The sequence below is a fragment of the Bemisia tabaci genome, chromosome 3 (genome assembly GCF_918797505.1).
Source record: "Bemisia tabaci chromosome 3, PGI_BMITA_v3".
In the NCBI taxonomy this organism is placed as follows: Eukaryota; Metazoa; Arthropoda; class Insecta; order Hemiptera; family Aleyrodidae; genus Bemisia; species Bemisia tabaci.
Window position 1 is genome coordinate 46354581 of NC_092795.1, and position 16848 is coordinate 46371428.

Sequence of the window (16848 nt, forward strand, 5' to 3'; positions counted from 1 at the left end):
TTATTCTAATAATTTTTTTTACTTGATAAATTGTCTTCTCCTCTCAAGTTGCACAAGGCATTATGGGTCGGCAAACACGTTCGAGAGAGGGGACGGGGGCGTGTTGACCGTGCGGTGCATCAGGGCCTAAGGCTTTTGTTATATCGTCGCCCTCCCAGCATAAGGGCGTAACTGCACTCTGCAATGAGCCCTGTTGTCCATAAGATTCAATACTATTCGGGACTCATCTCGATGTGTAGCTATGTCCTTTTGTCAGCCAAGCGACGATATGTACGATGTGGTTGCGGGCCAATATTGAAATTGGATGAGCTGGGTGCCCAGCGGAGTGGGGGGCCCCGCCACCAAGCTTACCCCGTCCTAGAGATGGACTCAGCGCCACACCGCGCCGACCCTATATTAATCAAATTCGTTAACATCATAACTAGTTCATCTTTTTTCACCCGCACCGCAGTTTCACTCGCAACCCCGTCCGCTCCGTTCCGTGCAGTTTTAACGATTTTCCAAAATGTGCTCCCTAATCACTATTGTAAGTCTCGTTCTTCTTCTCTGCAAGTTTTCAGTTTTTTTTATTCGAAGTTTCTGTGCGTTCGTGCTCTTATGGAAAGATGTGTGTTTACGATGAAAGAAATTTAACCATTTTTTCAAGAATGTGAAAAACAGCAGAAAATAGGGTTTCGATTTTGGATAAATTACTGTGTGACAGATTTCGTAAAAGACAGAGCAGTATGAGACTTTTTTTTAAAAAAAAAGCTGAGGTTTCAATTCCTAAAAACAGTGAATCGTCGTAGTGACAAAAAAAATTGTTCAAAAATATCCTTAGAGGTCGTTCTCTAATTTTTTTCATGCTCAGTATTGTGTTTACTCTTCTTATGGATCGTGCCTCAACTTTTTGAGGGGATAGGAAAAACTATATTTTCTATTTTTGACCAATCAATTTTAAATTTTTAGTTTCATAACTCACATTTTTGGGTTAATGCAGATGTTTTTATTTTTTTTTATTTTTTTCCCAATTTTGAAATTAAACTCTTCTATCTTTTTTAACATAAAATTTGTATTTTTCTATACAACATTAATACATTTATAATTTTAAAGAGGAAAGAGAGAAGTTAAAATTAGTGATATCACTCCTACCAGTGTCGTAGTTGAGCTTTAAACTGATCAACGAGAAGACGTATGCAAGTTTAGTATGAGAAACAAAAACTTCTTTAGGGTGGAAACAATCTAGTTTCCTCGGTCTTTAAAATCCAATGGATAGAGATCTAGTGTTCAAAATCAGCAGAATTTGACCAAACTGTAAGAGAAAGAAAGGGTTAATGGATAAATTTGTTCATTGACCATTTACAGTAGCTCCTCTTTTAAATAAAAAATTCAATGTAAATTCTTATAATTTTTCAAGCCGTAGAATGTCAAAAGAAACCGTAATACCTAAAAGATTACTGCCTTTTTAACCGTCGCGAACCTTACAAAGAAATTATTTTCTTCTAATTCAGCGTATCTCGAAGTTCGATTTTAAAAAAGTGAGGTCCACAGCCTTTCGTGTGCGAAACTTTTTTTTTGAACACGAGTTCAAAGTTAATAGATGACCAAGCCAGAGCATATGCGGCTCCGATTCACATTTCGGACTCGAGTTGTGAAGACGCTCATTTCCGCAAAATAATAATTATTCTCATTGCACATTAACTTTTTAGCATTTGAACCGTACGTGGAATGATTGTCTTGGCCGACACTCAAATAAGAATTTGATGGGAGGCTTTTGAATTCGGGTGGGTTGATTTAAAACACCAAGATATACATAACACGGCGGATAAAGCATGTAGTCGCGCCGAGCTGCCCAACCACAGGAATTTTTATGGCACGTGGTTTGAACGATGTAGACGTCTACGATCATCTCTCCTGATTGAGCGTTTCTATCTGTTCAAAGCAAAGTGAAGTTTGAGGTTCCGGAAACCACAAATCCTTGCTAATTCTGATACTTGCGACCACCAAAATTCTTAATTATTTCCTGGAGAAAATGGTCAAAATTGAACATTCAGTGACATATGCAACCTTAGCGACTAGTCTTTGTTGGTTTAGTAACTTATTCTAACATGAATCATAAAACATTGCACATGTCTGATTATTGCTTAGTGCTTTAAATTGGAATTAAATTTTGTATTTGCTGGATAAAAGTGACGTGATTGGAGCGAAAATATCATTGATCTGCGTCTATCAGTTTCAACTCTTATCTAATACAACAGAAAACCAATAGATTTTTTCACAACGCTTTTGATTTCAACATTTCCAATTTTTTTGACCCAAAAGCACTTATTAGCACTATGCGGTATGTTTTGTCTAATTTAAAATTGGCATTGTTTTGGTCAAAGCTTATACATTCAAAATAAACACTGACCGTGAGGTCATGCGGTGCAATGACATAAAAATACATTTTCATACTGTGCTTGGTGCATCCTAACAACGAGCTGGCTAAAAAATGGTTCTTACTAAGAATGGCAAAGCACTGCTTAAGCAATGAGAGATATTTGTAAAAACATCATCCGTTCTCCCTTCAGAAGTTCAAAAATGAACAGCCGAACGAGATATTAACAAGTATTTTTAATACAGATCAAATGGAAGTTGAATCATACAAATTACGTCATTCGTATTTTTGCCATTTAACTGATGTTAATCGTTAATACTCATATATTGTTTAGGAGTTGATTCTCAGACATCCCATATTCGCATGATTCGTTTCCCTCGAGAAATTTTGAAAAGAAATCATGTTATGTAGTGCTTTAATAGGTCAGTTGCGCTAGTCAGAGTCTCGTGTTTTAATGCTTGATTCTTGTATAACAGCTAGAAAACAGCAACTTTCTACGTTAAATATAAATGGACCTCTGAAAAGTCGCGGTTTTGACATCATCCACCGCGGCAAAGACACCCTTGGTTTCTTTCTCCTTGTTTTCATTCAAATTTCTCGATGAATAACCAGTGCAAATGTCCGTCTCAACGACTGATGACAGCACACTGAAAAAAAAGATTGGTAGAATTTACCATTTATCATTCCTTCTCGCTGTATTTCACACAGCGAGAAGGAATGGTAACTTCTACCAATCTTCAAGTCAATTCTGCCTGAGGAATGGTTACCTGTACCAGTATATAGTGACGGCTACCCTCCTTCTGACAGAATTGGCTCTAAATTGACGCCGTGTGAAGTACAGCGTGAAGGAATGGTAAATTCTACCAACCTTTTTTTTCAGTGCAGGTTGGAAGATTCTAAGGGTGTCACTATACTGCGATGGATGACGCGCTAAATTTTCAAGGGGCGATCTCGGTTAATATTGAGTGGAAAAAATTGCTCTCACCGACCGATCTCATTATTTTTAGCTGATTTATAAGAATCGAGCATCAAAACTTGATTCTCCGACGAACGCAACTGACCCATTCTGCCTTGCAAAGGAAGAACGCCGTATGAACATTCGAGAGTTGCCCAATTTCCTTCGATAAAATGTTAATTTTTGAGGAAAGTTATCAATATTTTTCCTTGAAATTTTCAGGAACTTTAGATGAAATTGCAAGCAAAAGTATGCGAAAAATTGGAAAGAAAAAATTCATAAGTTTACCAGGAAATTCGCGTTTTATCAAAGGAAATTTGGCAACGCCTGGAGGTTCATACGGCGTTTTTCCTTAACACGGCAGCATTCATACCTTGTCTAGTGACCCATTAATTGATCCCAATTGGCGAATTCAGAAATTTGGCAACATTGTCTTTTCTCCATTTCAACCTGTGGAAATATATCGATTCTTGGATGGGCCAGGTGCTCCGATGAGAATCGATTTTTTACTATAGGTTTAAATGGAGGCAATCCGGTGTTGCCAAAGTGCTAAATCCGCCTCTGATTGATCTCAGTAACTTTCAAATCCTTCATGGTAGGCTTTTTGCTGGGCACGAAACCGTTTTGCCGGCATCTGCTTAACAGCCCTGCGACGTATACAAATCGCCACTCCTCTTATTTATCAATGAGCGTGATTTAATGTTGTCGAAACACTGTCCACCATTGTTAGTTACTTCATCATTTACGGAGTCAGGCGCGCTCCGGGATGGTCGGAGACGGATACCCTCTTATTCACTCAATAAGCATGTAATATGCACGAAAAACCATTTTGTTCCAAGCTCCGAGGCACGACTGCAATTTGATTTATCTGACCCGTTGCGTATTCGTGGCGATTTATGGACCTTCGTCTTCGTCCGTTTGAAAATCGAGAGTTCTCATTGAACTTTATGATCGGTCAGGTTTTTCACAAAGTGGTGTCATCCCTCGTTTGGACCGCGTTTAGCAGAAAGAAACTAAGCTAGATCAGCGGGCCGATTATTGAAATTGATAGACAAAGCTAAAGACAAAGAAGACAAAAGAGATATGGAGGGGTTCTATTGGTGGTAGCGAGTGGTGGCAATAGACATAGGAGGTAGGTAATGGACTAACTAATGACAACCCACTAAAGACCCGACAGTTAGTCCATAATTTTCTTCCTTAGTCTATAAGAACCAACCATGTCAACCAATAGGATCGCTCTATACTCCGTATGTCTTCTTTGTCTATCGCTTTGTCTATCAGTTTCAATAATCAGCCCGCTGTTATCACCAAATTAACGTTATTCAATGTCGGCTGTGTTATCCGGCTCATTTTATGAGTCTTCTTGGGTCTAAACGCTGTATTCTCGATCTACGCGACTGAGTTATCAAATCAAACCGAACAGTAGAAAAAACTTGGTTATATGAACCGGGAATATAACCACTAAAACCAAACTTACGGTTATGTGGACTAAATAGTACGGCTGATGTAGAACACCGTGCTTATGATGTATGAGACCGAATTTTTTTCTCAATTTAAATGTAAAAACTCTCCGTCATGTTTTTAATTGTTTCATAAAGTTGTATTCCTTCCTAGGGCTTAACATTAAGGACTAACCATGGCAACTGTTCTCCTGTTTGAAATATTTTCTCTCATCCTGGCTGTTTGTCAGGAAAAAATTTACAAAAAACAGTACACAAATACTCCCAACTCATATTTTATGCAAGAAAAGACTTGGTGCACCTCTGTTAAACTTAGTCTATATGAGCGCAGTGTGACGTTGTGATGGCAGTGAAATCTAAAGCGCCTTCAATTTTTTTGTATGCAACACGGATTGTCACTGATCACTTATAGTTGTATTCACGAGTTATAAGCCCCTTTCACGCGGACTTCTGAGTTGTTTGCGTAATATTTTATGTTCACCGGTTTATTTGAGGAATCTTGGGACGTTTTTGGAGGTAATGACTATCCAAGGATAAGTTCATAACTAGATAAATTTAAGTTTGAAAATGTAAATTGGTTTCCTACCCCGAGCATTGTCCATTCATTCCACACTTGCTTTAAAACGGGTTTACTCATATGTTTTAAACTAATGATAGGAATTTACAAACAAACAAATGAGGGAAATCATATTTTTTTACCTGTGGGTTCAACATTATTATGTTACCATTATTTACCGTTTTTCCCCCTCTCACTTTGAAAATAAGTCTAAATTATTTCAGAGATGTAAAGATGACAGTTGGATGGAAATAATGCCTCTCAGTCTTCTGTTTGCCCAATTCCCCAGTCTTTAGAATTGGCTTACATTCTAACGGATTACCATAATAGGTGAATTGTCCTCACCATAGTAATAAGAAGAGCCAAAAAATATCTTTAGGAGTTGGCGTATTCTGCAGAAGCTTAACGCATCCAGTGGGTAAATTATGCGACTTTAAATTCGTGCCACAAAATAAAATACCTGGTGACATTCTGTTTTTGGGCTGTGAATGACTTACGACTCAATTGTCCCTGAAACTTAGACAGAGAATAACATCTTTTGGTACATTTATTAAGATTGACAAGATACTCATCTCGCACATTCGAGAACCAAACGAGGGAATTTCACGCTTTATGATGCACTAAACGATAATAATTATAGTTCCGAAAGACGCCAACGTCCTGTTTTCGACAAGTTCTCAGGAAATGATTTACACAAGTGAAGAAGATATCAACTCAATGAACTCAGTCAAAAATCCTAAGCCAGCCAACCTTGAACTTTGAACCCGCCTCCGTTGTTATTGACCTAAATTATCCACCGTGAAATTGAAGATGATAATTCAAATTCTATGCCTGGTCTCGTAGGCTTCCTTTATATTTCCTATCTGCACTTCTTGGTGAGCCACTTTTTGCCAAACTCGGTGAATGTGATAAAGTAAAATTTTTAGAGACTGATTTTGTGCAGTGGTTTTTTTACCTCATTCTTCGCTGCTCCTTGGTTGCCATTTGTGGTATCTACAATTTTGGATTTGTTGGTTTGTTTCAGACTTTATTAGGTTTGATCGGAGTGTGCGTGGGTGCTCCGCAATTTGGTGCGCCCCGCTACAACGCCCAGGTACCTAGGTACAACCCAGCGCCAGCCCCAGCCCAACCAGCCTTCGCCGCTGGACCCTACACGACCCCTATTCCCATCTTGGCACAAACTCAGCAAGTCAACACTGATGGCTCATACCAGTACAGGTGAGTCTCTTTTATTAACTAAAAATCTCAGTAAGCCTACACCGATTGTGAAACTGAAGAACCATATATTCCACATCACCGCAAGCTTCTTGTTCATTCGTTTAAATGGAGGAATTCAATCTTAAGAAAGAAAAAATTAGAACAGAAATGTTTAAAACTAAAATAAATTGAAGGTCTTCTCATCGTTGATGTGAAAAAATCTTTTTTACGAGGTTTTAAACGTTTCGACGTACGCGATGCAGAGTCTATACTGAGAATAATGTGTTGTAACTGAAGGGATGATTTTCCCTCGACAACGATATATTCCTTTGCCACTAAGAAACCCTCCCTGAGGCAGCAATATTATATTTTTATCAGTGTAAGCTAATATCGGCGGTGAAACCACCTGACCATGTATCTCGTTTGCGGTGTTTCAAAATCTCCGCTTCCATTTAATTTTTTTTGAAGGAGAACAAATCAATATAGTTCATTGAAGTTTTTACAGAGTTTTCCAAGAATTGATGTCGAGTAATTTTTAAGTTAAAATATAAAATGTGACAAGAGGTCTGCAACGTTGCAAACCGAGATACGTGTTCTGGTAGTTTTGCTGTGAATATGCAGCTGCTGCGTATCAACGTTATTTTTTGTGATGTTTTTGGCGATTTTCTTTAAGCGAAAAGATCCACCCGTAACATCACAAATGCACGTGGCTAGGACAACTCCCTAAAAACGCAATTCACACATTTTCAAAGATAAAATAATTTTTGAATGAAAATTCCAAAAATGACAAATTTGGGCTTGAGAGTTTTTTTAGCTCATTTCGTTTCCATTCATGTATCTTAACTTTTTGACAGTGAACCAATTTAAAAATCTAAATTTTCGTTTATACTCCCATTTTCAAAATTATCTGTAAAGACGTTAATAGCCTGAGACGCTGAATGTCTTAAAATTATGCTAACTAACTAACTAACTATCACAAAAAAACAAAATCCGGGTGAAAAGAAGTCGATGGCATTCAATCAATTATTGTCTCATTTGAAAGAAAATGCCGACTGAAGAGAAAAGATCATTTGTTTTAAAATGTCATTTGCTTTAATCCGATCAAAGTCAAACCCTGTGATAACCTTGCTTTTAAAATAACTCGGTTTTTACGCAGAAAGTAAATAATCCCACGAAAGATTTCTTATCGATTAAGGTGAAATTCGTCTGAAATTTTGCTCGTCATGTGATTAAGTGATTAAGTTAGCCATAATTAAAATTAAACCGTAAAACTATGAAAAATACTCATGCACCAACGCTTTGTACAGCTGTTAAACTGACTCGGAACATGGTCATCAAAATTACAGAGACTAGTGCTGGTTTTCGTCGCTCCCCTGACGTATAGGTGTATTTCAATTTCCACGTGAGCCCTGATTTACGTGTAAATCTATGCTTTCTGGGACTCAAAAGGGGATCGACATACGTGCTTATGTCGGACGAGCGATGTTTTGTCTCACAGAGTGTCAGGCCAACGATCTGCGCAAGACTCGAGTCCTGACTTATCACCGGAAAATAAACACCTAATTAAACAGCACTTCACTCTCAAATTAATTAAAAGAGACAAATAGTTTATTGTTTTTACGTTGTTGGGCATGTAGCACAGTGTCACTATCAACTGGGAACTTTCGTTTTCATGGACAGTCAAGGTCCTCGCGCACTTGAATTACGAGCGCTAATAACAGACAAGACCGACTGTAAACCATGGAAATTCACGTATCTTAGGTTGCTGCATCGAGAGTCTAGTAGGAGTACATGATACTCGGGGGATAAATACCATTTTCTTCCTGAAACTGACAAGACTAAAAGAGATTTCAAAATTTGATGGAAAAGGGAAACAAGGAAGGAACCAGAAGCATTTCAGTGTCGCTAAGATTGTGCAACTTTCTTCACCCTGCAAATATATAAACCGATCATCGATACAAGTTTGATCTTAACTCTCGATAAACTATAAATTCAAGACGAAAATCACGTTTGAAAATCTGATTTGTTTCATTATTTTAGTAATTTTATTGTAAAGCATGTATGTTGCACAATTTCACCAATATTGAAATGCTCTTGACTCCTTTTTGCAAAATGCAATCCATTTTGTGGAACGACGTAAGTTATTGTCTTTTTCCTACTTATTTTGTTCGTTTTATTCCTCCCTTGCTTCACTTATGCCTAATTCCTTTTCAAAATATTAATCCCTACATTCTTTTTGGTTTCAGCTACCAGACCGGTAACGGTATTGCAGTACAAGAAAACGGTTACGTGAAGAACTTCGGAGTTCCGAACAACGAAATCCAGGTCGCTCAAGGCTCATACTCCTACACCGGCCCCGACGGAATCCCCGTCCAAGTTACGTACGTCGCTGACGAGGGTGGTTTCAGAGCCGAGGGCGCCCACCTCCCCACCCCACCCCCAATCCCAGTTGAAATCCAGAGGGCGCTCGAATTCCTCGCCACTCAGCCCCAGGACCAATACGATGACCAAGGCAGAATCATCGGCCGAACTGCCCCAAGAGGCTAAACACCATCCATGAATTTTTTTCTTTGAGAGAGTCATTTTATCGCGCCACCTCTTAACTTAATAAAAATGTCCAGTTTTAAATCCAAAATCATTAAGAACCGACAATGACGAATGCTTCTTATGTAATACATTGAACATCTATAATTTTGACATGTAGGGTTTCGCGTTTTTTGTAACGATTGCAGTTATTTGTTATCAGGTGGCGCGCAAAAAAAGACGAACATCATAATGTACACATTTTCTTTCCCTTTTTCTAAGTGCATGTGACCTACAAAAGAAAATTGGCCGTGTAAATAGCCCCGAGGAAGTGCCATAGAATTAAATAAAAAGATCTCATTACCAACTCGAGTGAGGTTAAATCACTTGCTGGAAAAATCAACGGTGAAAATCAAACCTACCATTCGTCAACCTAGCGAGAGTACAAAGCAATCAAGTTACCAGCGCGGAGTGTATACCGTTTTTCTGTAATAAACTTTACCCTTGTGGTTGTAAGATTGTAAATAAACGAAACATCTCAAGAAATATGATTTTGTTATTCTTCGATCCTCTTTCAATATTTCCTAGATATTAATATGATGTACGTTCTGGAATACTCAAACATTAACATATAATGCTTTTGATATTAGCGTTATTTGTTGCAGGAACATCAAAGCAGACAGGAATAATCGAAAATGTATTAGAGAGTAATTAACTACTCTTACACGGTGCAACATGTTTTCTCAGCCTTCTCTGAAAGGCACCATTTGACCAACATTGTTTATTTTAATTCGTTAATATCAAACATTGAAAATTTCATTAAAGACAGGTTTTTTCAGCTGCTCACAAAGCATGCTTTTGGAAAATTTGATTTTCCAGGGAAATGTTGGGTGAAAACTGAGGTCATTTTTTTAATCAACAGCATCAAATAAATGGGAGTAGCGATAAAATAGTGCAAGATTTATTTAGTTAACATTTGGTAAACACAGAAAAGCTAACTCAGAGAAGTTGATAATAATATGATCTACTAATATAAATTACGCGTTTATTGGTATTCAAATAATTTAAACGATCTCACAACTAAATTCATACCTATGAAATTAATTTAATGATGATAATTATTACAATGATCATAATAACAGAACAAATAAATTTTCTACAAATATATACAGTTTAGAATTAAATCGGATTTTAGTAGGATAGTGCAAGTCAACAATAAAGAGCAAATTTTATAGTAAAGCCAAAATGCTAATTTAATCTCGTCATGCAAAATGACTAGACATTTTCTGGAGTATTCAAAGGATAGACCAACATCTGCTTGAAAGTTCTGAAATAATTATATCGGTGGATAAATATTTAGTACCTTTTTAGGTTTATTTCAAAGTTTGAACGTACGCCCAATTACGTTTTCCAAGACAATGAAGAAAAACCGAGGTATCAGTAAGGGGACCAAGTGCTTTAAAGTGAGCTTTAAAAGTTGTATTGCTCATTCTCTTACTCAGGTAGAGGATGAGGGTATGACCTTCATAATTAGATTAGGACAACATTCAAAAAACATTGCTCTCCTACTTTCCAAAATAAAATGAAAATTCTCAGAAAATGTGTGAGTGCCCCCCGGAGGACCAAAAATGCACACAAATTTGGACTTAATACCCTATAAAAAGATTCAATTTTTTGACACCAAATCTTAAGGAAATGGGTCAATCACTGCAGTTCATAAATTAAGAGAGTTATAATTATGTGGCCTTTGATACAAGGCAAGTGAGTTAGGAGGAGAAAGAAGCTCAGGAGAAAACCTAGAGCATGTCGAGCGCATAATAGATGCGTCCTCTATATTTTGAACTCTAGAATATTTGAAGGAGAATAAATTTAGGCAGTAATCGGACGCGGCTTGGAATAATTATTTAAATTATGCTCCGTATGCCTTAGTTGAACTTTTGCCTATTTCCCCGCTTTTTTCATAATTTCTGTCAAGATTTTTAATCATGCTAATTAATTTTTTTCTGCATATATTCATCAATGCAAAATAGCACAGCTGGCCTTTTAACTTTAATTTGTTTTCTTTTTTTCCTCACTCAAGCGGTGCTATCGCAGACCTTCACATTCAATTTTTTGGGTCTGTTAAAACAGAACGCAGCTATTCGATTTCATGGCATTCCAATTTTTTAGTAATTTTCGAGATCGGATTTTCTTCAAAGTTTGACTGATCAAAGTTAATTGAACTGACTAATTCAGCTAACAACGTAGCATTAGAAAGCATTATAGGTAAGTGCGTAAAAATTTACGTCATTGCCGACAAAACAACAGTTAGTCCACATCATTCCATCAGAGAGTGGTCCTCACTGCTGTCCTGAGTAAAATTTTAGGTACTCATTCCTGCCAATTTCTTATCTTATTTGTTTCCTGGATTGTTCAAATGTTACCACGCGAGTATGCAGAAGGTGCCTAACATCAAATACTTAAAGCCTCTTAACCTAGCCGAAGCTAAAAGTCATCGAAATTTAACCATCTGAACAATTCCTGGAGCCTGTTAGATGATCATAGACGATTTCACCGAGAACGAAGGATTGGTCCGGTGAATTTTTCCGTTTGGATATTACTAAGTGCATGTTCGTAACTCTTCATCCTCACTTTTAGTGGTTTCTTCCGTAACAAGAAAATTGGACTGAATATTGCGAGTAAGAACTATAACTTCTGGCTCATGATAAAAACAGCCAATCGATCGTGAAAAACCCAAACCTTATATCTCGGTTTGCAATGTTGCACAGTTCCTGCTAAACTTCATTTTTTGTCTGAAGCACAACTCAACGTCAATTCTTAAAAACTTGTTCCGTGAATTCCTCCCCTGTGCGAAGCAAATTCTGAAAAAATTCCAAGGAATGATGTTCATTTGTCGTCCTTCAAAATAAAGTAAAACAGGAGCAGAGATTTTTAACACTGCAAATGAGATACGCGGTTTGAGAGTTTCACCGTCGATTTATCGATGGCGCAATTATCAAACCACGTATCTCAATTTGCGACGTTGCAGAATTCCCGTCACACTTGATTTATTAGTTGGAGAACTACTCAAAGTCAATACGTGAAAACTTCCTTGATTGTTCTCTCTGTGCGTGGCAAATTCTGATGAAACTTCAAAGAGTGATATTGTTTTTTTCTCCTTTAAAAAAATAAAACAAGAGCGGAGATTTTTAAAGACCGCAAACGAGATACGTGGTTTGGGAGGTTCCCTTTGCAAGTATGTGCTTTTATGGATGAGCCTGAAGCGTAGTTCCTCATTGGAAAAGGCCAATTAACTTACCACAGTAGTTTTCTGCCGTGCTAAGGAAGAACATCGCGTGAACATTCAAGAGATGCCACATTTCCTTAGATAAAATGTTCATTTTTTAGGAAAGTTATGAATATTTTTCTATGGAAATTTTCATGAATTTTCGATAAAATTGCGAGCAAAAGTGTCTGAAAATTGGAGAGAAAATATTCATAAGTTTACCAGGGAATTCTTGTTTTATCAAAGGAAATTTGGCAACGGCTGAAGGTTCAAACGGCGTTCTTCCTTAGCACGGCAGTTTTCCTCTTTGTAGCAGTGTAAAACTCTAAGCACATCATCTCCTATAAGCAAAGTGCAACGGGAATGTAAGCAGTGAATAAATTACGAGGAGAGTAGATTCCTCGCAGTTCAAACACCTTCTGGTGGAAACGCCCCCACCTCCCCGTTTGATGGGTGCGATCAGAGGGATTTCGTCACCGCGCCCTGCGGCGGCAAAACAGTAACACAGAAACCTGTTTAAATCACGATAATGCATCGATGATCGAATGCATCTGACTCAAACAATAACCGCTCTCGGTGGCCGCACCGCGCCGCGATGCACCAAATCGAAGCTGATAGGATCCCCCTCCTAGCAGGAGGAAGGGGGCAGGCAAAGTTGTCGGTTTAGGAAACGTATCCTTGATTTGGGGCTTTATTTCCCGTACTGGCGACTTTCGCAACTTACCAGCACTGGTTTCCTCCAGAGTCCCTTTCGGCTCATTCTCAAATTCCTTTCTCCGTTCCTTCTCTCATTCCGTTTGTTCCTTGCCGAACCCGTAATTCCCTGGTCCATTCCAGATTATAATCTTTGCAATCAGTGAAAATTTAATCGTTATTCCCGTTTGTGACACTGTGGAGGCCTAAAATACGGGAACCAAACAGAAATGAATTCACATTGTCTTAACTCTTAGTATAAAGGGTCTCTAGTTTTTTCCTCTTAAAGTCATTAAAATATCGATACAAAGTGAGGCAGGCTGTCTCGCATGGAATCGAGTGTTTTACATATATTCAAATGCTAGGAAAAACATGTTGCTCACTTGCAAGAAGCGCCACTGATTTCCCCATGGTGTTTTTTAACATCAGTAAAATATTATACGTAAAACCCTGGAGGCAACAACCGCCAAAAATTATTATTGAAAACCCGTAAATTTTGAAAAGACAACTTTTATGAAAGCTGATGACATTTATGTTCTAGGAGACCCTGTTGATATATTTTTAACGGGAAATTCACGCTAGGACCTACTAATATTGTGGGAACATTGACAAACCCTGGTAAAAATTGGCGATAAGAGCTGCGTTTCAAAATACCATAGGAATTCTTATAGCCGGCTAAAGAAGGCTACAGAAAATCATATAGCTGGCTGTAGAATGCGGAGAAAATCATACGACCGGGCTATACGAAGCGATAAAAAATTATGCAGCCGGGCTATAGTTCCTATCGCCGGGCTTTACGCTTTATCGCCTGACTGTTGCTTTTTCGCCATCGATTATAAAAGGCTATAAGAAATTGTGTAGAAATTCGTGTGCTTTGGAAATCATTAAGTTTGACACGGAACCACCTTAATATTTACAAAAAACACATTATATTTTCCTTTAATACATCTTTTTTTTCATCAGTTAAAACGAGAATAATCCATACAGGATGTGCAAACATTTCAAAATCATGAGTTGAATAACGCTGACTCCGTCAGATTAAATATTAGAGCTTAACACAAAGCGGAGCGGCGACGCACTGGTGCCCACGAACCTAACAGGGATACTTCTCGCATTGCGTAACGCGTGAAGTATCCCTGTTAGGTTTGTAGGCGCCAATGCGCGTTTCGCGCTGGCTGCTCGCCTGCCGCGCCGCAGCGTGCCACGGCGCTTGAAGCAACTATTTCACAGGTATTGCACAGTATTATACGAAACTGAAGGCGCTCTAATATATTAGGAATGGCAGGCATCCATCAAAAGTACGGAGCTTTCCTCGCAAAATAAATCAAGATACTACGGCCCAAAAAGAGAGCAGTAATCCAAAAACTCACTAAGTCCTAGCATCCGTAATTATTAACGTTTAGCATACACTTTATCGCCTGGCTGTTGCTTAATCGCCATCGGCTATGAAAGGCCAAAAAAAATTGTGTAGCCGGCTATAGGAGCAATTGGAAATTTTACAGCCGGCTGTAGGTCTATGGTATTTTGGAACACAGATTCTATTGCCAATTATTACCAGGGAAACGATATTAGCAAGTTTACTCAAATGTGAAAAAATGTCCTGCTAAACTTGTACCAAGGTTTTTCCGATTGGGATAGTTTTTTATACTGTTTAAATATAGAACCGGCAAAACAACTAATATTCAGAACGATTCAAATGATGTAAAAATAAAATACACCTATGGCGACTTATTTCTTAAGATAACATGAGAAGTTTTCCGTCAAAAATTCGAATTTCAATTTTTCGATTCGATTTCACAATAAGACCTCTTTTAAAAATGTTTGCACCCTTACAACTGTGTACTGTCTCATCTAAAATTGTTTCTTTTTTGTAATTTTCTTGGAGCTACCTTCAACATTTTATAAATATAAACGAGAATTAAAATTCAAATTCGGCAAAAGATCATTACCTACGTGAACACTTGCGAAAAACTAAAAATCCAAATTTATTATCTCATAGTGAGCAAAACCTGACAAAAAACCGTCCTTTTTGCCGATTGGATTATTTTTGATGACACGTTACATTCGTCTCGCCACGTAAATCTCAGGTAGCAGTTCCCATAACTCTAAAAGTTGCTCCCAGATGTCTCTGTCGGCACCACTCACCAGGGCGATCCTCCTCATGAATATTCCCCGATGAATTATTAAGAGCCTCAAAGGCTGCCAAACGAAAAGGAATATTCCAAGTTTCCCGAGGTGTTAAGCTTCATATTTCGCTAACTTAGCTAGGAGGCAACCATGATCCCGGTGCATTCTTCATTTACGTAACCGTGGTTGGATGCTTTGATTTATTTGATAAAATATCGACTCCGAAAAGGCAGGCTGTCCACCCAAAAAATTATCACGCTCCAGTGCATCTTGGCGTTGCTCATCTTAATATATAATGAGAGAAAAATAAGAAGTGAAATTCCCCGAAAAGAGTTGCAACATACCATAGATTCTAAGTCATCATTTACATCACAGTGAATCATGGTAACAAAAATTATGAAGTCGAGCTTTATTATAAAGCTGAGCATTTTCAATAAGGTCGAATTTTAGTGATGAATTCATGCCAGCCTCTTTCAATGAGTTTTACCTGTCACCTTGCTACACATTAAATACCTAGACTCAATATTTGCCGCTCCGCGAAAAGATCCCACAAGGAAAATATTTCCCGAAGTAAAAAGGCAGCATGAAAGGATGACTTTTAATTAAAAACAAACAAAATGACAAATGACAAATGACTATATTCATCCAATATCTTCACTCCCTTGCGTTGCACCCCGCATTTCGAGATTCATGCAGACAAGGTTGTGAAACCTGGGTGAATCATCTACATCAAATAATGTAATTACCGGACAATAGATATCTTTTTAAAGAGGGAAGTGAAAAAACAAGATTTTTTTTCTTAAAAAAAGAAACAAATTTTGAAGTCTGTACTGAATTCAAACCGACCCAACGCGATCATCGTAAAAATGGGGTATCGGTAAGGGCCGAATGTTGGACCGACCCAAGCTGAACTTCTTCAACTATATTTTTCTCATCGACGGTCTATATTTTTCTCATTGAAGCAGGTCTATATTTTACAAAATGCATCATTACTCGGTCTTTCTAGGTCTCTTTTTGGGTCTAATAGTGGCCAAGATATCCGTCTGAGGGCCGATTTTGGCGGTAAATGCGGAGCTTTTGGCATTCGACTACAAACCCGCATTTTTTGTCAAAAGCGGCCTTAGGACCTACCAGTATTAGATCCGCAAAGAGACTGAAAATTACCAAATCGTAACGCATTCGTAAAATGTAGACCCTCAATGCGCAAAAATCGTAGAATTTAAGAACTTCAGGGTGGGCCCAAAAAGGACCTTATCGATACTCCTCCTTCTAAGTAGTTTTCCATAAAGATCCGTCATAAGATCTTCTTTCCGCTCCAGAAAAAGTATGCAACCGACTTTTACTTGGAGCGTTTAACAATAATAATCCATATGCTCATCATGCTTGAGCTTCACGGCAGATTATCGACCGTAACTTTGTTCACTTCCCTCCAATTCTAGGTTGCAACCTTCCCTCCGAGGTAGTCACCAAACAGGCGCTTAATATGCGATTCTGTATGAGAAGCGGAGTATCGAGATTCTAACTTATGGGGCCGCAATTATCCGAACAATTTAAAATACGATCTGTGACCTCAGTAATTCGGGATTTGGCTATTTATATATCGTGACACCGATCCGGTTTGAATAATCGTCGCGAGCGCGCTCTGCCGGTTCAAGGGCGAAAACCCACACCGCGGGACCTTTGATGAATTTGACGCACCGAATTTCACTCGCAGGT

At 38.2% G+C, this 16848-nt stretch overlaps 1 protein-coding gene across 1 annotated transcript; it reads left to right on the forward strand.

Moving 5' to 3' along the window:
* The first annotated feature begins 343 nt into the window (after nt 1–343).
* Nucleotides 344–9593, forward strand: LOC109030694 (endocuticle structural glycoprotein SgAbd-2). The gene is made up of 3 exons (XM_019041782.2): nt 344–526; nt 6352–6545; nt 8771–9593. Exons 1-3 carry the CDS (start codon nt 506–508, stop codon nt 9069–9071), a joined length of 516 nt encoding a protein of 171 aa, XP_018897327.1. The 5' UTR covers nt 344–505; the 3' UTR covers nt 9072–9593.
* The last annotated feature ends 7255 nt before the right edge of the window (nt 9594–16848 follow it).

Excerpts from the sequence above, each read along its gene's own strand:
- LOC109030694 (XM_019041782.2), top strand. The coding sequence starts at position 506 with ATGTGCTCCCTAATCACTATT. Across the intron at positions 527-6,351 it reads TGTGCTCCCTAATCACTATT|ACTTTATTAGGTTTGATCGG; the intron begins GTAAGTCTCGTT and ends GGTTTGTTTCAG. Across the intron at positions 6,546-8,770 it reads GATGGCTCATACCAGTACAG|CTACCAGACCGGTAACGGTA; the intron begins GTGAGTCTCTTT and ends TTTTGGTTTCAG.